The following is a 26,335-nucleotide window of genomic DNA, read 5'->3' as shown; positions in this document are numbered from 1 at the left end:
TCTGGTATCCTTCTCTTACGAGGACACTAATAATATTCATGGTGACCACACCTTCAAGACTTCATCTAAACACACTTAATTCCTAAAGATCTTATGTCCTAATACCATCCCATCGAGGGTTAGGGTTTCAAAATATGAATTTTGGAGGCCACAAACATGCAATTGATAATGAAAGAGTAATACAGGGGTGGAACTGGAAGCCAGATATTAAAATTATAATATACTTGTTTCAAATACAAGTGCATGATACCAATGCAAGAATAAATAATAGAAGAGAACAGAAAGCATCCTAAAAATGCTAGTCTAATGAGGTGGAAATCCTGCAGGTTCTGATGCTAGTGAAGGAAATCTTCTAGCTTGTGATTTATTATGCTTAAATATTACTAAACTAGAGAGGCAAATCACCCCACAACAAGTTTGTTCTGCATATAAAATCAATTTGATGTTGCAAACAACATGTGATAATTTCACTGACAGACATTTTCAATGCATTATATTTGAATTCTAGTTCATTTTTATGTTAATACAGGAAGTCACCCAACAGTTGCCTATGGAACTTTTCATGTTTAAATCAAAATCCAGGAGATTCTAAAAAGTCATTTGCCCTGTCCCTGGCTGATGGGAAGCGCTCCTATATCCAAAGAACTATAGAGAAATCATTCACAACTCCTAGATACCCATCAAAAATCTTTTTCATATTTTATCCTAATCATATCCATTTTAAACATTTTCATCCTGGTTGATATCAAGTATTTATCATGACAAACTGCAAGGTTTGTGTCACAAAATTGGACATTAAAAATATGCTGATTTTTGACAGAAATGTCTGCCTTGAGATTTGTGTGTAGCCAATTCTTGTGAAACCCACTTGGCATGGTATACAAAAGGTGTTTCTGACAGGCAACAACTTAATCAATGTGATATATTTAGAGCAATACATCGTTATCACAGGTTTAAAATATCCATCTCCCTCCTGCACTCAGCACTCAAGTGAGTGAAGATTATGACGATTTTTATCCTTGACCTCAAATAGTATAAATGTTAGATTTTTTATTCTATATGGTAATTTTATGTTCTCAATGTTAGGTTTGTGAACGATTTTGATTAAATGTTAGCAGAACTAGACTTCCTACATAAACCTGGCAACTTAGACATTTCCATATGGGGAGTTGATTCTTAAGAGCAAGGCAAGAAATATATTCTTTAGAATTTATGGAGTAATAAAAGATCAAGGAGATAGATTCCTAGCATCAGATAGATATAGCTGGGATAAAATCCTGGTCCTGTCAATTTCTAGTTTCAGTTTGGGCAATTTCATACTGAGCCTCTGTTCATTACCTGTAAAGAGACAGCAGAGTCAAACCAATACCATTTTTGGTGTGGGACTGTTGTAAGGACTGAATTGAATAGTGAATAGTATACATAAACAAATCACTCTGCACAGTGCCTAAAAACGCTGACTCCCTGGGACAAATGTCAGCTCCCTTCCCTTCCTCCTAAGGATTCCAAGGTATTATTAGGTGAGTACTTCCACGTACCAAGGAAGAACTGATAATGAATGAGTAAAAAGTCTTCAGGAAAGGAAAAGTTGGGAAAGTTTAGCCTCAATACTCTGTGGTAAAGTGCCTAAGAAACTCACTGGAGGGCTACCTAGCCCCTTCAAATAGAACGGTGAAACTGTTAATTCATAGTTTTATCTAAACCTTTGTTTGTGGATATAAGATTTCCATTTGTCCTATCTCTGTGGATAGTCCTATCACCTGTATGTTTTATGGGGTTTACAATGGGTCCCCCTAATATTTCAAAATCATTTGAATAGCCCTTCCTCATTTTATAAACCTAGATGCTGGCACAGTTTGCCAATGAGTGTAGGCTAATGTTCCTTTTGGGGCGGTCTATCTGGGCAGTTTGCAAAGCAAGCAGACACAGGTATAAGCCCAGAAGCTTTAGCTATTATTCTCTCACTTAGTCATTCAGAATGCTCTGATAACTCAAAGAAATCAACTCTAACCACCACTATTTTGACCAAACTACCACCACCAAAAGTTCTACCACTGATTTAAGTATTCACTTGAAAGGACAAGCATTTTCTTAAAGCAAAACCAAAAATTGCCTAAGACCTGGATCCAAGTGTTTTTTCACTTGAGGGAGTCCCCTATAAAAATCATAAATTTGGCAGTAACATAGAAACAAAGCATGTCTTCCATTTTTTGTTCTGTTCTGCACTGGAGATTGAACCCACATCCTTGGTCATCCTAAACACAGGCTCTGGTACTGAGCTACACACCAAGCCTTCATGTATTAATGTAAGACAATGTGACTGTATAAATACAAAGCAACCGGAGGAAGAGTCTCCGCCCAAAGATATGTCCACTTGGAACCTCAGTGTTTAACCTTCTTTGGAATAGTGTCCGACCGATAAAGTTGGTCAAGGATCCCAATGTGAAATCGTCCTGGATGTAGGCTGGCCATAAATCAAATGTCTGGTGTCCTCATCAGAAGAAAGGCTCCAAGGAGACTTGAACACAAAGAAGCAGCCATAGGAAAACGGAGGTAGGGAGGAAATCTGATGCCACACCACAGCCTGGTAATGCAGTGGGCTGCCTGCACACCTCACTGTATAAAAACAAATGATGCCCCGATGAGTCAATAACTTGTGTTTATACACAGGAAGGGGCCAAGGAAAGCGGCAACTGAGAAGAACAAGTGGACAGGTCATTTCAAAGTTATTTTCCTCCTGAGGTGAACGCAGAAAGGACTTCCACATCACGGTGGCTAAAATTGGCCTGTCTAGGGATTTGGCTATTATCTTTCTCTCCTCCACCTTCCCGGAAGGGCAGATAAACAACTTCGCTTCAGTGTGGTGATGCGAAACTTCAGCGCCAGAGATTCCAGTTTGGTTAGGTCTGTTGTGCCTCCCACAGGAGCTCAGTCCAAACCAATGGTCTCCTGTAAATTGTCTGTAAGAACATTTATGCACCATATTTTTATGTCCTTTCATTGATCCACATTTTCTTATTTTGGAAGATTTCTGATAACTGATTTAAACTTTTTTAAATAAGGTTATATTAAAATAAGGTTAAATGTGCTGAAAAAACCCATGTTCCTATTATTGTTATCTTTTATGACTATTTAGGGTTCAACAGCTAAGAGAAATTATAGGCTTTTTACACAAACTCATGTATTTAGGGTTTTGTGGCAGTTGCCACCAAATGCTGATTCACAAGATTCAGTGTGCTGCTAAAATTACTTTCCAGAAAATAAACAAGAAGATAATTGAAGGGTGATATTTAAATAATAAACCAAAAGCCTATTTCAGACTTTTAGAAAAATGCTAGAAATAAGAAGATGCATAGCTAATTTCAGTAAAATCTATGTGAGGGATGATAATAAAGAAAACATTTTCTACTGCCTTTCATTTCTTAAGAGCCTTGGTTCTGTCTCAGATCTGGACTCTGCCTGTTTGAATCTTTTCTTTGTTATGTGGCGCTGTTCTATCCCACCTGCCCCTTTTAACAGTGCTAAGTCACTAACCGCCTTGGGGCACCTGCACCCTCATTGAAATGCAAGGACACTCATGGGGTCTCCCTGATGGATCTCCATCAGAAAGAAGAAGTGTTCAGCACATGGAAGCACTTAATAACTTTCTGAAGAAACTATTCTCATTTAATAACATTTTGCACTGAATTGTTTTCATTTTCTTAACATAAAAGATTTCATCACACTATATAATGTACTTTATATGCTTAACATCTGGCCCCAGAAACATTTGAAAATATTTCTCCAAAAGAAGTAATCACATAATCGAAAAACATTTTGTTAAAATTCTTGTCTGGGGTTTTTTTTTTCCAACTTGAGAGTGAAACTGCACACACACACACACACACACCCTGGTCTACCTCTAAGGCTGACTGGTGTCATACGCATACAGGGGCCCGGGCACACAAACCAGAATCAACACCCCAGTGGACACTGGCATTGCTTTTGCATCCTAAGTATCTACTGATCTCTTCTAGATCGCAGTTATTTTCATTTTAAGATTACTTTAAGTCTCCAAACTAAAGACTTCACAGCAAACTCTACCACATCTATAAGTAAACAAAAGTCTAGAGCTTCACTTAGAAACACTTATGGAATCTCTAACTTTTCCATGAGAAAAAGAATTTCGGCATTTCATAACTTTGATTTCCAGGTAACTCTATTTACTTTTAAAATTCCCAGTATTATCTGCAATGGTAAGATCAATATTTTGTACTCTGAAAAGTAAATTTACCAATGCTAACTTTAGGTAGAAAATGTCAGAAAATTCTTGTAACATTATTTTTAACATTTCACCAAAAATAGCAAATCAGTGTCCGCTCAAAATATGAGCTTTACAAAAAGTAACATTAGCGTTCTTTAAAAAGAGACTAATTTTAGTGAGCACTAAATATGTGAGGTTTAAGAAATTCCCTGAGAATTCAGACCTCAGGGAGAATATAGAAAAAGAAGAAGCAATGACCAGACAACCAGGAAGAGCGACTCTCCCGGTCAGGCCCTCATGAAATTCTAGTTCATGTTTGTTTCCGTGAAAGATACAGCTTAAAAATGCCCTCCTGACAGTGAAAAGTTGGCTTGGATGGCTTAGTCTTCTGTTCAGCGTGACACAAGTGAAGCACAGAGACCTGGGGAAAGATGGGCAATGGAGAAGGAACAGGGCAATGGAAGGCAAGATTTCTAAGCAACTCCAACACAAAGTATATGCACCCAAAGAAAATGCTGTTGTTAGAAAGTACTAACAAGCAATAACACTGCAGGTTCTCAATGAGAGGGCTAAGGGCAAAAATTGTGTGAGCAAAAATTGGAGGGGTCTAGAAATCTTATTCAAATACCTATTGTTTTTACACTAGTTTGTGAAATGCAGAAACAAACAATAAAACAAATTATAAAAGCTTTGGAGTCTTAGTTACTTTTCCATGCTATTCCATGTACCCTATTAGGGCATAGTTATAACTGGATACTCCTAATTTACCTAAATATAGAGAGCTATACACACACTACACACACACACACACACACACACACGCACACACACACACATACACACACATGGAAAAGGACTCCATATCTGTCCAGAAATAAAAGGATTATTACTGTTATCTATTACATTAACTTTTTCTGCACGTATTTTCAAGGATTTCTAGTCTCATCTATGCCACGCCAACTGACCAGAGTAAATATGGACTCTTCCACACCAGTAAAGCAGAGATAATAAAAGGCAACCGCTTCCTTCACTCCCACTCCCAGCTGAGTTCAGCCTTCTGGGGAAGAGCAGGCTGCTCTCCCTCCTGAAGAGGGGGCACAGGGTCTGGGATTTTTCCAAGGAGCCCTGTGTCCACATAAAGACTTCCTGGCCTGTCTTTGTTGTAAATGCTCCCAATTTCTGCTAAGTGCTGAGTTGCCTCCTTCTGGGCCTCTTTTATGACCCTCAAGCAATACTGGTGAAATTAACCATCACTCATATAAAACAGAACAAGCGTAGAGAGATAATTTACATCCTACAGACCATCACTGAGAGAACTACGAGAAGGGACTTCTGTTTCTAGCTGTAAGTACTCTCTCTTCTCAAAAGCAAGTGCCAGGTAAATATAAAAATATATCCTCTGAAATGCTTCAGTAAGTTGATAATAAAGAAGGCAAAATATAAGTGATGTCTGGAGACTAAGCAGAACATGAATTGAATTTGGCCTTTGGGGCATTTGTCTACTGACCTTGACCTTGAGTTTTCATTTTAATGATCTTCCTTCCGCTGTGTTATAATTTCCTTTTTCCATTTTCTAAGAATCTGTTAGATTTCCCCAATGGTCTTCCTCCTTTTCTTCGGCCTTATTAAGGTATAATTGCTATGGTTTGTATCTGGATGTTGCCACACAGCCTGAGGTGCTCAGAGGCTGGGGCTGTGGACATTGACTGGATTATGGGGTTCTACTGGGGGCTTGATATTAGGAGGGGGGCCTGGTGGGAAGAGGCGGCCACTGTGGGCGTGGTCTGGAAGGCGCATCTCCCTCCTGGGTCCTTCCCTCTCTGCTTCCTGCCTGCCGTGAGGTGAGCATCTTTCTTCTGCCAGACCATGGAGCCATCAACTATGGGCTAGAATCACGAGCCAAAATTAACTTCTCCTCCTTTAGGCTTCAGGTGTCAGGTATTTTGTCTCAGTAATGAGAAAGTGTCTATGATAATAATTGACAACTGAAGTTGCATATTCAAATCCAACATTCTTTTTTTTTGGTACCGGGGATCGAACTCCGGTCCTTGTGCTTGCGAGGCAGGCGGCGGAGCCACTGAGCTAAATTCCCGGCCCTAAATCCAACATTCTTAAACTGAGCTCTCTATTAACAGCTGTGAGAGCCAGAAAACCTGCATCTCTATTATATATGTATATAAAATCCAATTGTGCATATTTTATATGTTAAATCATAAAACCTTAAGAAAATGAACAGCTCTCTTTGCATATTCTTTACCAGCTTAAAATATGTAAAACTATACTTTAACATTTTAAATTACAGTGATTATTTGGCTTTCATTTTTCATGACATTTGCAAATTATCTTCAACGACCAGTGCGGGGACCAACTTCAACTTGAAAAACGGACATTGATTAATTTACAGAACACTACTAATTTACAGAGTCATTATTTTATGTTTTAATGACTGTTTGGAAACACATACCAATTATAATGTGCACTATTATTTGTCTATGCTCTTCATCTTGTCACATTTTACTTAGAGTAAAGGCCAGGATGAATATTTTTTAAGTTGAAGACTTGTAAAAGCAATTAAGAGTAGTAATTAAACTCTATCATATATACTTTCAAAATACATAACTATACTCTTCTACTAATTAACACTATTGACTTTCAGAGTCAAATCTGGTAAAGATGGGATACTTTCAACCAGCATGGAAATTCAGAGTTAAAAAATAATCTATAGTTCATTACTAAAATTGTAAGCAATGGGATAGTCACAAAAATGACAGCAAAAATCATAATCTTCACTAGATATGAAGTCTACCGCTATAGCTTTGTGAAAAACAGATAAAGTAAAAATAACTTCATGATATTAATATCAATTTCTTATCAGTTATTGATACTTGTCTTTCCCATATTCACTTTGGGAGAACATTGAGACTTATTTACCAAGCAGATGACATTATGCCATTTATTTTGCACAGGAATCTGGGTGGCTATGTTGTAGAAGCTGAGAGGTCTAGAATAGATTCAACATTCTATCAATATCTATCAATGTCTAATATTTATAACTAAAAACATGCTTAAGGAAACTATACCTGTTTTGGAAAATGATATAGTAAATGGTCTTTAAAAAGTAACTTTTTAAATTAACAGATAATTTGGTATTTCAAGTAGGCTTGAGTCACAACAACAGACTGCTTTTCTGTCTTTAGTTGAATCAGCAGAGCATATATTTATTTCAACTTTGTCTTTAGTTTAAAAACAGACATAAAATCTGGGAGGCTGAGGCAGAAAGATCTGAAGTTCCAGCCCAGCCTGGGCAACTTAGTGATTTAGCAAGACCTTGTCTCAAAATAAAAAGGGCTGGGGGTATAGTTCAATGTAAAAGCCCTGGGTTCAATCCACAGACACACACACACACACACACACACACACACACACACACACACTCAAAGACATAATGATAGAGAACCCAAATTCAAGTGTCAGATTTACCCTCTTAAGTAAGCCATTAAGATTCTTGGGGTGTTCCTTTCTTAATTTGCAGGTGCCGTGCTTAGCTCATCAGTAAGTTCACACAGGCAATGCATGGAAAAGATGCTGAAAGTATTATTGCATGAGACACAGCAGGAGAGAGAGATAACAGGACTAGGACGGGGTTCAGGTCCACTTCTGCCATTACCATCAGTGCACCTTCCGGAAGGCAACACCCCCTTTCAGGCTCGATTTCTCTCTCCATGATACAAGGCCACTGATTTGTAAAGTCCTTCCCGTCTTCATGAGCCTGAGCTCTTGTACTGAAAATGCTCATAAGAAAACTCTCAAAACATGCTTTTGTTTCCTATGCAAGTGACATATAATCCTTAGGTGCGCGTGAGTAATTTTAGAATCTGTCCTAAAAATGAGAGAAAGTCATCATTCACTTGGCAGAGGCACACTCATATCCCTTATAATCGGGGTGTGGTATTAATTTATTAACCACATAACATAAGGGTGAATGGTAAATGTAGGAGAGAGGCAATCATGGGGAATTATGAGAATCATTACATGGTGTGAAATCTGAGCATAAGGAAAGAATCTGCCCTTGAAATCAGGAAAAACAGAGTCTGTGTTACATTACCAATAGTCCACGTTAGAATCCACACAACCCACACCAACAAGATTGCAACTGAACACAAGGTGCAGCCGTCCTCGCCTGACAGCCCCTTCCTCTCTTAACGACTTGCTCTCTGTGGTGCTGAACTTGGCTTTGGTGAGCACCACAACCACACGCAGGACAGGCACCCAAGGGTCACGCGCTCCTTGTAAATGCCACGCAACAGGGATCTGTGCCTGTGTTGTGCGCGGATGGACGCATCCCCAGTGCCTAGACTGTGCCTGGTCCCCAGTAAGCACTGTATAAACGTGTTTCTCACACAGAAGGTCTTCCTTCCTTTCATTTTTCTGCTGAGAACAGACAAGTTACATTCTTTTAGAATTTTTATTGACTTGTTTTCTATCATTGCCTTGCTTGTGTGAAAACTGGTAAACCACAATAATTTAGCCAAAGGTAGCCCTAATAAATGGAGTCGTTTTGAGCAACAGTAAACGGCCAACCCAAATGCTTCGAATCTACTTGTCACCTTCATCTGAATTAATCAGAAGTAACATTTCTCCTTAGTTTTAAAATTACTAAACAAATAAACTCAAAAACTAAAGAATTGCTCTTTTTATGCTACTAGAGTACTTCAAAAACTGGAGGAAAAATTTAGATGTAATTTATAAAGTGGGATAAAAAAATACAGAGAAAAGAGCTATTAATAAACATGTCTCTGTGTTTCTTCCTTTTAAAACTCAAAACAGTATGGTCTGCCTCCCACCCACATCAAAGCAAGCCCGCAGACTCAGGCAGGAGCATGAAGGATTGTTCAGTATTTCTCTCCTGGTGCCGAAACGCATCTCACAAAAATGTTCTTTTGAATAAACAATAAACTTAGAAAACCAGAAACAGAACAGGAAGATAAACCCACAAGAGAAAAGAACCATGACATGGCCACACCCCCTTCTAGCTTTCTCCAAAACAGTTTTCTTACCCGATGAACACAGTAAATCAAAGAGCTCTATTTTTAACGCATTGGTCCAGTGGTGGCACAGATAGATGAGTGAGCAAACCCTGGTCTTCAGGAACACATGAGCCTGTACTCGTCATGTAAGCCTTTAAAACAGCATATCAGGCACAGAAAGTGTGGAAATGAAAGCATGAATGAACCTGTGAGCAAATGAAAATTTTTAAAGTAATTCAGGAGGAACTATAATATATAAATAGAGGCCCAGGAATGTAGCTCAGTGGTGCCACACCTGCCTGGCAAGCACAAGGTGCTGAGTTCAGTGTCCGGTACAGAAAAAAAGAAAAGGACAATGTATAAATGGGCTCAATTCTCAATATTCTTATACTATATAACTGTTTTTCTTCTACCCATCTATGTCAGAACTTAGGTTTAAATGGAGAGGGATACTTGAAAGGTACTGACCTAGCTTGAAAAACTTCCATTGTAAAAGTCAGGGCATTATTCTGGAAAAGAAAAGAATAAATCCAGAGACAAGGGAAAAAAAGGAGCCTGAATGTGGTGATGCACACCTGTAATCCAGCTACTGGAAGGCTGAGGCAGGAGGATCACAAGTTCAAGGACAGCCTGGACAACTCAGAGAGATCCTGTCTGAAGATAAACATGCATTAAAGGACTGGCAGAGTTGTTCAGTGTTCCCTGGGTTCAATCTTTAGTACAGGGGAAGAAAAAGTGTGTCTGCACAGGTTAGCTACAGAGAGCTCAGGAGAGTTTTGAGAAGTGGGAGGAAGCCATAGGGTCACCCAGCATGCTGTGCTTTATTCAGTTTGGCTGCAAGTTATCACCGAAACTCCCAAGCAATTTCTTAGGAGGCTGTAGTAAGATTGAAACCACCTTCCAACTGTTTCTAGATGTTACTTATTTCACAAACATTTATTCATAAAGACAGCTTATTAGGACTGTTTATACTGGCGGGCTTGGTAGAGACAGGCCTTGTGGTGAGCTAGGAAAGCTCAGCTTTATGTAGGTTATTAAACAAAACAAAGCAAAAACAGACCCAGAAGGAGATAATCATATTCCATAATGTTTGTGTTCTATTCTTTGAGGACAACCTTATATAGAAAATGTGACACAGTCATTATAGTAAACAGCATGGCATTTCCTTAAAAAGTTAAAAATGCCAACCCCACTTCTGGTTATATATCCAAAGGAAATGAAATCAGTATGTCAAAGCCATGGCTCACTTCTGTGTTCATGGCAGCATTATACACAACAGCTAAGATATGAAATCAGCCAAAGTGTCTATCAGTGGATGCATGGCTAAAGAAAATGTGGCATATATACACAACAGAATATTATTCAGCCGTATAAAGAGACATTCTATCATTTGCATCAACATAGATGGACCTGGTGGACATTATGCTAAATGAAATAAGCCAGGCACAGACAGGCAAATTCTGCACCATCTCACCTCCATGTGGAATTAAAAATGTCAATTTTGTAGAAGCTGACAGTAGAAAAGTGGTTGCCAGCAACAAGGTTTGGGAGAAACAAGAGAAGATGCTCAAGCAGTATAAAGTTTAAGCTAGACAGGATGAATAAGGTCTCAAGATCTTTCTACAGTATGGTGACTATGATTAATAATGATCTATCCCTGAAAATTGTTAAGAAAGTAAATTATAAATTTATAAGAAATTATAAATGTACTCTGCAAAAAATGTCCACTGCAAAAAAATATCAAGTATGAGAGGATGGACGTCAATTACTTGATTTGATCATTTCACAATGTATCAATGTATCAAAACATCACCTGGTACACCATAAATAGATACAAGGTGTGCTGGGTTCCAGCAGATGAACTTTTGGAGTTCAACAGTTTAGCTTAGAGGCTGGCTGTTCCCTGAGCCACTTTTTCCCCGTAGCCGGTCATGACACTGTTTTTCTCTCCTCTAAAGGTTAGAGTAAAGCACTCTCGGGCCTCATGAATCTCTCATAAGTTGTGATTCAGTGCAAACAAATTCCAAGCACTGTTTGCTGAGAAATGTCTTCCAACTAAATTCACGAGCATTAAAATTGCCAACAATAGTAACCCAAGGCCACTTCCATTACGAATTCGGCTTTTGCTTTAAAAAAAAAAATTACTACAATGCTTCCCTAGATAATGACTCACATAAAATGTTCTCCATGATTAACAATGGCATTTGTCTTGCAGCTGCTGCCAGGAAGCCTGGGGCTGACCATGGCCAGCATGGAGACAGAGATCTCATCTCAATGTTTACCTCACTCTCTTCCAGGAGAAGCTGAATGACGACTGTGCAATGTCTTGATGAAACAATCTGCTCTATGCTTTCAGATCCTCTGCCCTGATTATTGGCTGACCTGTATATATTTTGGCAATGCTAGTGCCCTACAGGGCCTGATGGCTTGCCAGGCACTTAAGGTTCTCGGTTAAGATGAATTTTTAAAAAGCCAAGATAAGTAGACTAACTTCCTACAAAACTATTTTCTTCTGATCTTTGAAATGTTAAAGGGGCCACGTCAGTGGGTTATTTTGAGCAAGGAAAGGCTGCCTCATAAAGGCAGCCACTGTAAACAAACAACCTCCCAGCCAGTTATCCAAGCTGGACACACACTTTCCAGACAGGAGCAATGACCTGCACAGTGACGCTGAGGGACAGGGCAGACAAACTCAGTAAAGTACATTTCTGTGTACATTATGCATGAGGCAATTGAGAAGATACAATACAACAATGTACAGAAAACTTCCACTGTCGTCCCTGGCAATGCCCATCACCAATGTGTTACCACAGAAACACATTCTACCTGCTTCTCAGATTGAATGAGGAAATGTAAAAGAAAAAAAATGTTTCGGTCTTCTCTTGCATCTTCAATTTTGGACCACGGTATCTCAAAATTATTATGTTATAATGTTGTATATGATACTTGAAATTTTATGTTTTCTTGTAATAAAACATCTCGTCAGAAACAAACCAATAGGAAAGGGAAAGTCACCTATTAAAGGCTTAACTGAACTACTTTGGCAGATGTGTAATTCCCATGTTAGAGAAATGAAAGGAGCTATAGGTATCATTTTAAAAACAAGGAGATTTAGACAGAGAGGTCTAAGAGGCTGCTGGCCCCAGAACAAAGAAAGACAGCTGCTCAGGTTCCCTGCATTCACAACGCTGATTCAGACTGAAATGATGCTAATTCACCCTTCAATGGTACGAAGGGAAAGTAAAAATTAGCCAATAAATATCATCACCAACGGCTTCTGCACACTCAATAGCTTTTAGTCCTCACAACAGCCTTGCAACATAGGTGTTATTAGCACTACTTTCCACATAAGGAAACTTAGGCCAATGAAAATCTCAAGATCAATCGCCAGCTAAGCTGGAGCTCAGAGCCAGGTGTTACCTAAGGGCAAAGCCCCGGCCCTTTCCACACGTGAGCCCTGCACCAGGCCTGCTAGTGAAGACAAATCACTTGTTCTTCTGCTCAGTGGAAGCTGAACAGCTGGAGGACGAAAGCCCGCCCCCCCATACCTGTGGTGGGGTCGATGGCAAATGCGGGTGCCAGATGTCCCGGGGTGAGCGCGTAAGCCACTGTCCCGTACACCCCGGCATCTCTGTCAGTGGCCAGAACCTTGATGATCTCAGCACCCGGCTGGGTCTGGCTGCTGATGCTTGTCACGTAGGTTGACGGGTTAAACACCGGATGATTATCATTCACATCCTCCAGGTCCACGCGGACAAAAGCTTGGGCGCTGAGCCCGCCCTGTGGGATGAGGGAACAGTGATTACAGACAGGACAGAGAGTAATCGAGAAAGATCCCAGAGCTGGCTTCTGAAACAACAAATATGTATGTATATGCATGGAGACATACTCACAAATCCACACAGGTATGTATTCGTTTTACTTTTTCCTTCACATACAAGCTCCTAAACTTCAGTATTCCTACTTCAGTGCTGATCTTAAACTTGGATGAGATTACCTCTAAAAGATCTTATGGGGCAGAGATGTGAGAGCAGAGGCCAGAGACATGTTTAAGTGAATCGGCATGTGGTGAGAAGAAGCAGGGATATGGGCTGGGAAAACCTAACTAAGGAGACCTACATGAAGGTGCTAGGCTGAAGTTATCTGGAAGAAGAGATTAACCGGCAGAAGGGAGGGCGGAGAGGAAGGCCCCAAGGCAGGTGTGCCGTGTACCTCCACGGCTTGCTCAGGGGCAGCGAGGAAGACAGCGGAACCTGCATCAGAGGCCAGGGCAGGTTACGAAGGCCTCCGCAGGCCTCAGAGCCCACGGCTCTTCCCCACCAGAGGTTTCTGAGCACGAGAGGGCTGGACTGGACTGTGTCACTCTGACTCCAGTGCTCAGAACACACTGGAGGCCAGCAAGGGTGGAAGGGGCTCCTGGGAGGAGAGCCCTGGAATCATCAAGTCAGGAGGGGGGCCAGCCTGAGCAGGAAGAGCAGCAGTGAGGGAAGTGACCCTTCCTCCTTGAGGTGGAACGGAACTCATCCTAAATCCTCGGGGCAAGAATTGTTTAGGAATTCTAAATTTTTCAGCCCTCATAAATGTAAGATAGTGTACAGAGAAGTGAGGAGCGAGTGGACTTCAGACTGGTTATCTTGTGTTGCCTCCACCTAAAAACAAAGAGAAGGAAGCAATAAAATAGAAGAAAAGCATTCCAGCATGTTTTCCTTGTCTAAAGTAAAACATACGTTCCTGCTTTCAGGCACCGATTTCCACTTCTATCTGGTTCACTGTGACACTTTCAGCCTTGACAAAAATCCTTGGGGAGTCACAGCGGCCTGGGTTTCCTCCCTTATACTCCCCCGCCCTTTTTCTTTCTGTTCCCTTTTTGTACTGTGTCAAGGAGTGAGAAGGACACAGGAGGCAGGGAGATGGGCCAGCAGGAGACAAGGGAGAGCCGATGATCTGCACACAGACGCTCCAGAGGGGGCGGGGCAAGGAGGGCCTTGTTCAGGTGACGCTGATGACAGTCGGGAAATGGGGAAATGGCTCTCACACCAGACATGGATGAAGAAATTCACCTCTCGAAATTCTGTAATTCCCCACATTCTGGGTTGAATGAAGTGCTGGTTACTAACAGAATAGGAGAAATGAGGGCTGGTTATGATTGTAATAAAAACAACGGCCACACGTACACCTGGCCCATGTGGGACCGTGCAGGAGGTTGTGTCCTCCTGGGTGAGAGGCCTGCACATGTCCAGGTCTTTGGGGCACACGGGCTATAAGCACATAGATGATAAATACTGAACAGCACCATGCCTGCCACGGAGCTGCTGTCACCCTAAGCCCCTGCCTTCTCAGCTTTGCTTTCTCTCCTGCCTTGCCTTTCCCTCCTTCTTACATTTCTCCTCAAGATCGAGCAATCACCTGGAAGAGGGCTGAGAAGCCAGGGGAGAGACATCATGGGAGAGTGCGGGAGACAAGGAGCAATAGATACCTCCTCACTGCAACATGCTAAAGAATAAGACCTGAGTCTCGTGAACATGCCGAGTCAGGCAATGCTCAGCAAACAAGCAGGGTTGCCTGGAAAAGTGAACACACTCGCTGCCACGGAACAGAGACTCCTGCAGGAGAAGTGTTCCAGACCTCAGTCTGCCTCTGAAGACACTCATTCTTTATCTGCTGAATTTATCAAGCGGGGACTTGCCTTGGATGAAATCCATTTCTGGAATGCTTAAGTGTATTTTATATATATTTTCAGTTGTTGTATTTGCCCTTTGCAGGAGCTGTAGGTCCTCCTAGCACAGATAAGAAACCAAAGCACAGCGGGGCAGGTGGCTGACTTGCTCCTGGACAATGAGCTGCAGCAGCCCATCTGCAAGCAAAGCCCTTGGTGACATTTTAAAGTTTTGAAATTTTGTTGTGATATCAATTCTTTCATATAAGAATGACTAGGAGAGACCGTGCCTGCCGTGCACTCAGTCTCGGGAACAAGACACACCCTGCGTTTTTCAGGGGTTCACAGTCTATGAGCCAGGTGCGCTAGTCCAGGTCTGGGACACACACAGTGGAACAATCACAGCAAAAGCTCAGTGCCGGCTCTGCCTGTGCCCAGGATGGACCCCAGGAAGTCAGACAGGCTCTGAATCTGCACTGCCTCTTCTCACAGAGCTGCCATCAAACGAATGGTACAATACATTCGGGAGGACTAATAATCATCAAGCAGAAAACAGTGCACACTCTTGATCCTAAGTACTTGAGGCCAGATTGATTTATTCTGGAACCATACATTTTTCACATTTTGAAAGGCAATACAGTACACATACACCAAGCAGGGTTTGGGGTGCTGCCCTGTACTCCAGCCCTTAATAGCTTGAAGCAAAATCTCTGAGTAGACACAGAAACATGACCAACCTCATGTAAGTTCAGATCTGCTTTCTCACCCAGGTAAGCTTTTAGAACTTTGCATTTTGAGAGCTTTGGGGTTTGGAACAACAGATACAAGATTGTGGTATCGTTTCAGACAAGTGCTAAACCTGAGCAGCGACCACCAGACAAAGTAAAACCCCACCACCAAGGGCCACTTTGAGGTGGGTCCTCAAAACTCAGAGAGATAAACTCTTCTGCTTGCTAGTGGAGTCCATCAACTAAAAAAAAAAAAAAAAGTGCTGTGTGTGTGCTCCTCTCTCTCTGTGTCCCTCTCTCTCTCCCCCCATGTATATCGGATTTACTGTGCTAATGGGTTATTTACATTTGAAAATCACAAAATGAAAGAGGTTTAAAAGGATAAATTTAAAGTTCTAATGCTTCCCAAATCTTCATGTGAGACACCACAGCTGTCATTAATGAAGCGATGTAACCAAATCCAGGTTTTAGAAAGGGATACCTGGGTAGCAAGCAGGAGATGTCTGAACACTGGCCAATTAAAGAGGCTTCTCCATGAAAATGGGAAATGCCAAACTCACTGAGTCCAGTGGGTCCTTTGGCTCGGAACTTCTCACAGAGCCTTCAGCGTGTGCATTTCTCGCAGGAGTGAGAAGGATTTCCCACTGTTTGGGAAAGACCTGGTTCCAGCAGAGGAAAGCCAGCCACCCAGGGAGGAGGAGCTGAGATAAGCCAATGAGGACTACCGATCCAAGACTTCAAAGAGTGACATTTACTGGGGACTTAGAGACAGAAGGTTCCGAATGGCAGAAAGACAGGTGGGTTGCTGCACTCCAAGGTAAAAGCAAGGGCTTATATGCTAAACTAGACAGAGGTGGGCGGCAGCAAGCAGCACGTACCTGGGCTTTCTCAAGAACTATTAGCACACCCAGTGTCGGCTCAGAAACATGTAGTCCAGGTGTTTCAGTCGGCGCTAAATGCTTCACTGAGTACCTTTAAGGACTTTGTCTCACAAGGCTTAGAACTGTGTTACCACAGGATGGCCGCAGAACTGTCTGGCTGGTGCCCTACACTCGCTGTTTTAGTACCACAGCGCGCTCTTCAGAAGGAGCATGCTGGTTTCTCCACAGGATCAGGAGAGCTGACCCAAATTCACTTCCTCCCTCCCTGTCAGTGTCCATTTCCCGAGGCTGTGTCACACCCTCTGCCTGTCTCGTGGAAACTGCTGATGACACAGCCTCATGAGAGATGCAGCCAGAACCACCCAGTGGAGCCACTTCCAGATTCCCTGCCTCTAAAAACCATGCGGGCCAAGAAACTTTTTTTAAAGCTGCTAAATTCAGGAATTAGTTGTTACATAGCAAGAAGTAATTAATATATCCCATAAAGGCATGCATGATGAGTTTTTTTTAATAGCAAAACATTCATTGGTACCTTGTAGGCACACATAATGATAACACTCACTGTAGGGAATTTGCACCTTACTCTTTCTTTTTCTACCAACAAATCATGGGTCACTTTGATTTGAGTTTTTAAATTATGCAAAGAAACTCCTAAACAGTCTACCTGAACCCCAATCACTCCAGCACACTGTGGAAGAGCTCCAGTCTCAGAAACATACAATCTCTGAGCCTTGATGGTCTCCCAGGCAGTCGGCAGAAACAGAGACCTATCTGCTGCGTTTCCTACTCTGGCGACTATCTGATTCCTACCCTCTTTGTTCCTGCTTCCCTCCCAGAATAGCAGAATATTAATATCTCTCCTTCACATCGCCAAGCTCCTGTGAGCCGTAGTTTGCATTCTAGTGAGCTTTCTACATCCCTGCACTCCAGTCCAGATTTCATGAGCAAAGCAATGAGAAATGAGAGTCCGGTTTGTCAGAGAAAGCACAGTAAGCTGGGTGTCACCAAAGCCATGGTAACTGTGCTCCAAGAATATTTTTAATTCCATGAACAGCTGGACAAAATGAAAATAAATAAATCAACAGCCTCAGGATGTGGCACAATCGTAATCAGGTTAATTGCTTTATTCGGGAGGCAGGGAGGGAAGAATGCACCAAAGAAACTCAAAAAGTAAACAGGTAAGTATTTTAAGTAGATTTGCTATGGGAACAGAAAGGGAATACTACGCTTTTCTAAGAAGGTGTACAAAACTGTAGGGAGTCCTTTTTCTTAAGACAGAGACTATTACTATGCCTCGTATGGTTATGGGAGTCATGGAAGAGAATCTGAGAGAGCAATGATGCAGGAAAAAGGGAGTATCAGTACAATGGCGACATCCCTGGGAAGGGTGGCCCTGGGCAGTAGAGGACCTGCTCCTGATGCAAACGTCTCCACTATGACAACAGGAAAGGAGACAAGGAGTGGGAGCCGATGAGCAGACTAGAGAGCAGACTCGGGGGGTGACAGAATGAGCTTCTCTCACAAGCGGACAGCTCCTCCTGCCCAGGCAGAGTCGGCTGCAGAAGTGCAAGGGCACACAAGGCTGAGCATCAGGCTTGATAGAGCTGGGCTTCCACCAGGAGCCTTCTGGGGAAGGAAGTCTGTGACTGAGACAGAATGACTTTAATATGGGAAATAAATCAGTGATCTTAACACGGGAGAAGAACTGTCAAACGGAGTGGAAGGGCACCAGTGAGTGAGATAGTAAGACAGAAATGCTTCTCAGAGTAGAGTGTGCTTGAAATCAAGCTTTCAGAGAGTGCAATCACTGCTGAGACCCTTGTAAGGGGGAAGTCGAGGAGCTGAGAGGCCAGGGGATTGGATGTTGTAGATTTTGAAATCTCCAGAGTGGTGAGGAAGTAGTAGCTGCTGTAGTCTGGATACCAAATGTCCGCCAAAGGCTCCCGCATTAAAGGCTTGGTCCTCAGGGCGGTGCTGTTGGGAGGTGGAATGGACCATGGGGTGCTGGGCCCTGTGGGAGGTTTGAGCTCACTGGAGACAGCCTTTGTAGGGGACTGTGGGACCTTGGCCACTTCTTTTGTGTTTCTTGCTTCGCTGAGCGAGCAGTTTGCTTGCACCATGATGTGCTGCCCTCCAGAGCCTCCAAGCAATGGGGCCTCTGGTTCATGGACTGAAACCCTCAGAACCATGAACCAAAATAAAAGTTTTCTCTTTGTAAGTTAATTGCCTCAGGTATTTTGTTACAGTGGCAAGGCTAATATAGTAGTGAGGAGGAAGATTGTGAGCAAGGTGTAAAGGTTTTAATGAAAGGGGATTTAAAACAGGAAAACAAGACGGGCGTCTGTGCTATATAGGCTGACAACAGAAAGCTCAGAATCAAGGTGGCTTCTGATGGTGGGAGGAGTAGCAGTGATTTGGATAGCGGTTTGGGGAACGAGGAGGACACTGACGTTACCACCCCCCAAAGAGTGTAATTAGCCGAATTCTCGGCTTCCCTGAAAGAGGCCAGCAAGGAATTGCTATCTTTAGGGGACAGACTATTTTCAAGCAGGACAAGGAGATAAAGCAACAGCCAGAGACTAGGTTGAGTTTGTAAAGGAGATTGATAGCTGGAGTGAGTTTTAGAAGACATGATAGAAGAATTGAGAAGGACAGAAATGATGAACAAGGGATGAATTCAAATTAAGGGATGAACTGAGCAGTGTGGATGAGACTATGAATAATAACACACTTTTGGAGATAAACATGAAGTAAAGTGGTGCCTAAGACATTTCATATACTACTCCTTGTAGCATATGAAATAGTGGTAGGTAATTTCTTGCAGATCCGGTGCAGTCAATTTCGCTAGAGACGCAAGGAGCCCTCCCAGAATGGGTGGGAGTGATAATCCTCCAAACAAAAGACAGGAAAGCGAGATAGCACAGACTGCTAGAAAATGAATGTGCTTTTCTACCCAGCAAATTCTCTGTTTTGTTTCCACCTCCACTGCACTCGTACACTATGTATCACAGCTTCAAAAGCCAGCTTGTATCATGAACATACACGATGGTGAAGAGCTAAGTCAATTTACTTTCTATATCATTAATCTGACAAAATCCTCCCTTAAGCCTGGAATGGTGAGATAGAGTTGAAATAGTTTTATCTCAGGCACTTATTTCAGCTATAAAATTCAGGATGTAGCAAAAATTGGAGAAAGAGTTAATAAACACACACACCAAAAGTGAGAGCTCCATTTGATTAAAAGAAATGTATAGGAAAAGGAAGAAAAAAAAAGATGTAAGGGTGGCATAATTAAATTACAGGGCTTTATTATGACAAAACACTTGATTGCCAATGCAATCCAATTATTCGGTTCCATTATGTAATTTTACAGCATATTCAGTGTGGCTTCTATGTGTGAGATAAACAGCAGCAGCACTAGCAGAAAAAATGAATATTTCAGAAGTAATATCAGTAAAATAGGAGATGTAATTGAGTTTAAAAAATATTGACAGTCATCACAGGGATAAATAGAGCAGCAGCAAAGAAGCCTGGAACATCCAGGGTATTCTATATGAAAAATTCTTCTATTGACAGATAAAATCTCTTAGGAATACTGGTAAATGGGTTCTCAGCAATTTTCTTATGAAGGATTCATAGGACATTTATTAGAAAGAGAAAGGGTCAGAGGAAAAAGCATAGATTGTCAAGGTGATTGTATAAAGTGAAAGCACTTTGTCAAGTCCAGTTTACTGTTTTAAATAAATTCATTATGGCTTGAATTCCAACAATGTGAACCTGGTTTAAACAACCTGATGCCACCTGGGTTGTTTTCAGGGCCAGCCTACTAGTAAGGGGCATTGTTTGCATTGTTACCCTCAACTCTCCCCACCCTTGGGTGATGCATTTCTGATGGTCACACCCTGCTAGAAAATACAGCAGCAAATAATAGTGACAGGTGCCAGGGGCAGCCATCAAAGCTCAGAGTACGGGAGGAGCTTCCTGAGGATTACGCTGTGAGAGCGCACAATGGGTAACTCTGTGTACGGTATATGTGTATCTACTTATTACACTGTGTGCATTACCTATGTGTGTGCATGGACACGCATTCACATAACGCATGCATTGCTTGCTCTCCATACAGTCCCCATGAGAATGCAATTCAAGAACAGCTCCCATGCTCAGTTCCCTTCCTGGGGCTCCATGTGGCCTCAGACCCCCCAAACAGTTAAGAGAGCAAGAAGTAATCGGCCACCAAGATGGAGAAGATGTCCAAGGCTTCAGGGAGGAGGAGTCCAGGAAGTTCTGTTAACTCTTTTCCAAACACTAGATGCTAAAAAGATTCAGATTGCACCTGCTTGGTGTTCCTCACCTTCACAAAGGTTCCATGTGTCTTTCCCTGCTCATGCTGAAAGTAATGAATGGATCCTTTCAGGGTGAATATTTCAGTGGGCAAAGTATTTGTTCATACAATGAGATCTGTATCTACAATATCTGCAAAGACTCCTGGACTGAAGTTGAAATTCCCAATCCAGCTCTAAGGCACCACACTCCTCAGGCTGTGGTGGTGGCTCAGGGTGACAGAGAGCTTGGTTCTTCCAGTAGACTGAAGTTTTCCCACTACACTGACTCTGGGTCCAGCATTAGGCCACCAAGACCTTGGAGCAAATCGAATCACTCGTTAAGGGACAGTAGATGGGTGCCTGGAAGACACACTGATTCTCACTCCACAAAACAAAGTTCACTGCAAGGTCTGGCTGCCTTGGTGACCATGGCCCTGAATCATCAGGCACTGCTCTTGGGGGCTGTCTGTGATGAGGATGGAAACTTGCAGGGCACTTCTTTAGATGGCTAGTTTGTGGGACAGCTAAAGAGACCCAAGCCAAAGAAAACTAAGGTAAGAAAACACTCAGAGCCCCCAAATGACAGCAGCAAGAAGGACTCTGCAGAACCTCGCACCCAGGAGCCCCCACAGGTGGCATCAGTGGTGGTCACTAAGGAGAAGTCAATGAAGGTAGTCCTGGAGGAGCCAGTGGCCCTGCGTTTGAGACACAGCGCTGTGAAACACGGGGCTGCGCCATGTTTATGGCCACATTTGAAGGTGACCCTCAATGATTTCTCATGCTTTGATCTCCACAAGACTACAGAATAGAAGACTTTGGGGAAGATGGATCCAAACACAAGAGCACTTTGAGGAGACAGAACTGGAGGAGGATGGAGATGAAGACAAAGATGCAGGAAAGGGAGGATGAGGTGTCACAGCGGAAAGCATGGAAGAGATGGAGCATAGCTGCAGCTCTTGGCGGTGGCTGAGGAAGAGTCTACGGACTTTGCCCAGGACCGTGCGGTGCCAGGGAAGCCTGGTGGTGGCCACAACATGAGGCCTAATGGCAAGGGCAAGAAATACTGAAACGGCCCATGCCTTTCTTTGAGGATTTAAGATGCCGCACTGTGACAAAATTAAATTGAGTACTGAATTCCATCAGTATTACTGTTATTTAAAATAAATTGGGACTGAAACAAGGTAGCTGCCATGTTTTTTGTATTGCTCTAATATCCTTGGAGTTCATGTGAGTGCTCTGCCTTCTCCTCCCTATGGACTCTGTTCCACAGCAGTGCATGAACAGGGTCCACTGCCACCGGCTTTCTGTATCTGATGCTCTGACACTGAGGGTCTCGCCGATCCCAGAGACACCGGCCCTGCCAACGTCAGAGTCAGTAAACAACTCACTGTTCAAATGTGGGCCAACTAATCCAGAGCCACACCCTAACCACCTTCCTTATCGGGGCTGTTCCAATCCCGCATTATCCCTCCTCCTTCAAAACCTCAGGGCCAAAAGCAAGACAACGAGGGACAGCTCCTGTACCCGAGAGCCTGCTGAAACTACTCACCTACAGCCCTAAACCGGCTTGCTCTGCCTCACCCACCGCTTCCCACAGAGACCACAATAAGTGCTCCAGCTCATGGTTTTCCTGCTCCCTCTGCTTCCTGGCCAGCTGAGCTCTTACCAGTGGACAGTGTGTACAATGTGCCTCCCCGTGTCCCGGCCCCTCACCACTGCCCTTACAGCATTCCCTTCCTCTTGGGATCTGTACTAGTCAGGTTTCTTGTTGCTGGGAGAAAACACCTGCCCTGTATGACTTTAAGGAGAAAATGTCTATTTTTGGCTCACGGTTTCAGAGGATTCAGTCTATGGTTGGTTAGATGGCTCCAAGGCACAAACATCATGGGAGAAAGCATCAGGGAGGAAAGCTGCTCAACTGATGGCATCTGGGCAGCAGACACTAGAGGAAGAGCGTGAGAGGGAGAGACCAGGGCTGATATGGTCCTCAAGGCCGGGCCTTCATAATCAGACACAACTGGAAGTGCACAGGGTGGTTAAGCTTCATCATGTCAGCTTGACTGGCTTGGGAGCTGCCTAGAGGATTAGGAAAGTGTATTTCTCCATGTTTCTGGGTAGGGCATGGGTGAACTTCGGTATATCTGCTCCCTGGTCCCTTCCTCTCTAGTACTTTTCCCTTTCTCTGTTTCCCAGTGGCCGCAGCTTTTCTCTGCCACATTCTTCCACCATGATGCTTCTGCCTTGAGCCAGCTGATTATGGACTGAGTCCCCTGAAACCATGAGCTACATTAACCTCTCCTCCTTCACGTCTTGGTTATCAGGGATGATGCCTGATAGCAAGAAAGCTGACTAATAGTATGCTTCACTAATTTCTTAAATGCTTTTCAAGCCAAACCAGCTGACAATCAGGGTCATCACAAGATCCATGCATATGAAACTATTTTTTCAATGCCAGTTGCCCCCGATCTGTGCCTTTACTGTATGTAAATTACAACAAAAACTTGTATTACAGCAGGCAGGGTACAGGGCAGCTCTCCTTAGTACCGGGGCTGATCTTAGGATGAAGTGATATAAAAGAGAGTGAGGGAGGATGTGGTGGCTCATACTTGGAATGCTAGCATTCTCAGAGGCTGATGCAGGAGAATCACAAGTGTGAGTCCAGCCTGGGCAACTCAGTGACTTAGCAAGACCCTATCTTAAAATAAAGAAAAAAATTTAAAAGAATGGGGGTGGGGTGGGGTGCTGGGATTTAGATCAGGCCTGACTGAGGCTGTGAGTTCAACCCCAGTACCACAAGAAAGAGTGAGAATTTGATTTTAAAGAACCTACAGGAAGAATGTTTCGATTTTAATTAAACTGAGATAGTCTGTGCTCATTTGGAGATGTAAAATGGAGTTTTTACAGGAGAATGTTCAGATTCATCGAACATAACCTTGAAATTGTCTCTTCTTTGATTTCTGGAAATTAGCAAAGGTTGCCAAGTCTGTAGAGTCAACTTCCTTAGATATCATTAAGATAATGTACCGCTTGGCAGAGAATCCTGAACACGCCGCCCTTGCTCCGGCTGGGATGCTTTCTGCGGGGGGGGGGGGGTGAGAGACACTTGGGCGGTGCCACAGGGACTGTATTCTTCGCAGTGTAGGTCTAGAGTAGGTTCAACGTGGAAATAGAAGCCGGTTTTTTATTCCACTACCAATCCTTCTAATTAATGCACTACTTTGAGCAGGACAGTTAAGCATTTATGAACCAAATTATCTTATTTGTATAAAGATCACTTCTATATCCTCAATCATAAGATCATCTGAAACCCACTAATTAGAAAAAGATGTTTAGTTACTGTAGTATTGGATTGAATCTGGTTATTCAATTCTATAATGGCCATTTACAATGGTCTCAAAATCTATTAACAGTATATTTTAAAGCCTTGGATTAATATTTGTGTGGGCATATATTGGCTATGTAAATAATAACATAGACTTGAATTAATTTAAACTCCTCTGTTTACCCCTACTTTTGTCTTTGATGTATTTTCTTACATAGAATCAGATATTAAAAATATATAGTAAAGTATTGACAAAAATCTAACCAAATAGATCATGAGTACTGAATATAAATGATTTTGTTTTCATGTTTGTATCTACATGTTTACTTGTAATAAATGTTATTTGACTAGTTTGACCTAATACTTCATGTTAAGTCAATTCAAATCAATTTCAAGAGACAAAGATTAGACCAAAGAAGTGTTTGCAGTCTATATCTATGCAAAGGAGTAGTAAGCAGACAAAAAAGAAACATGGAAGCTCTGCACTAAGTGAAAGAAACAAGTAAAGCCTTCAAGATACAGTGAGAAAAAAAATCAAAGTGTAGAACAATGTGTATACTAGGATACCTTTCTGATAATGCGATGCAACTGAACAACATGTTTCCAAAATGCATTGGGAAATGTAAATGGTCAGGAATAGTCATAAATCTTGCCAAAGCAAGAATACACAATTCCATGGTCCATTATAAAGACGAAACAATTAAAAGGCTGTATAGTTAGGACTGAGTCAGACAAACAGACCACAAAGAGGGTACAGGAAGAGACATACTCATACACAATCACATGACTCCTGACAGTAGTGACAGTCCAGGGCACTGAAAAAAGAATGACTGTTTCAATAAATGTGGCTGAGTTAAGTGAATATTTGAAGGAAGGTAATAAGGCTTCCTTCAACTAGATTGAAAAACAATGTGTGCAAGGTAACCCATGAGCCAAGCAAACAAAGAAAACACCTTCATGTCCCTAAAGTAAGCAAATGGTTGCTAAAAGAACAGAAAAAAACACGAGCTCTAAGGGGAAACAAATTAATAAACTGAGCTATATTAGAACGAAGAATTCTTGTAGTGACCATTAAGGATAAGAAATGGCAATGCACAGAATGGAAGAAAATGTAAGTCCAACAAAGGACTTAGGTGCTAAATATAAAAAGAATTCATGCAGAGCAACAAGGAAAACACCAGTACAATGGAAAACAGGTAAAGAATAGGCACGTTCCAAAACAACTTCCATAAACAGCCAACAAATACATGACAAAATGCTCAATTCACTATTCATCAAGAAAATTCAAAGTAAAATCTCAATGTAATACAGTACTAAATAGATACTAGAGTTGTCATAATTAAAAGACATTAAGTATCCATTGTGGGGGAGGATGTAGAGCAAATGCAATTTTTATATTCTATTGATGGGAGTATAGCTTGGTAAACTACATCGAAAAGTTGTTTGGGTTTCTTATGACCTAGCTATTCCACTCCTGAATATATAATCAGCAGAAATGTTTGTGTTTATTACCTAAGTCAAAAGTATAAGAATGTTAATAGCCAAATGGGATCGTATCAGGCTAAAAAAACTTCTACACAATAAGGGAAACCATTCACAGAGTACAAACACAATTTAGAGAATGGAAGAAAATATTTCCAAAGTATACATCTGATAAGAGGTTGATATGAGGAATATATAAATAATCTCCAAATTTCAATTGCAAAAAACAAACAAAACAAAAAATAACCTGATTTTTAAAAAAGGGGGGCAACAGACTTAAATAGACATGTCTCAAGAAAAGCATACAAATATATCCAACAGATATATGAAAAAGGATCAACATCACTAATCATTAAGGAAGTGCAAAGCAAAACCAAAATAAGACAGTATCTCACCACTGCAAGAATAGGTATCACAAAAAAACCCCAAAAACTAAAGATAACTTGTTGGTGGGGCTGTACATGCCCATTATGGCAAAACACTACAGAAGGCCTTCAAAAAGTTAAAAATGGAACTACAATGTGGTTCAGCAATCCCACCATTAGGTTTGTATCCAAAGGAAATGAAATCAGTCTATGGAAGAGACACCTGCACTCTCGCATTCAATGCTACACTATTCAGAACAGCCAAGAAATGAGAACAACCTGAGTGTCCATCCACTGACAACTGGATAA

General features: G+C 41.9%; 1 protein-coding gene across 2 annotated transcripts in view; it reads right to left on the bottom strand.

Moving 5' to 3' along the window:
• The window catches only part of Dchs2 (dachsous cadherin-related 2), a 246,083-nt gene that overhangs the window by 92,712 nt on the left and 127,036 nt on the right, over nt 1–26,335 (bottom strand). For both annotated transcript variants that reach the window (XM_021247863.2, XM_021247864.2), the window contains exon 3: nt 12,819–13,050. In XM_021247863.2, coding sequence (XP_021103522.1) covers nt 12,819–13,050 — 232 coding nt within the window. The remainder of the gene's footprint in view (nt 1–12,818; nt 13,051–26,335) is intronic.

Source organism: Heterocephalus glaber, unplaced genomic scaffold (genome assembly GCF_053883595.1).
Source record: "Heterocephalus glaber isolate CG9 unplaced genomic scaffold, H.glaber_assembly_v1.0 deba00000613, whole genome shotgun sequence".
Classification (NCBI taxonomy): Eukaryota; Metazoa; Chordata; class Mammalia; order Rodentia; family Bathyergidae; genus Heterocephalus; species Heterocephalus glaber.
Note: the sequence above shows the minus strand (reverse complement) of the source record. Positions and strands in the feature narration are given on the sequence as shown.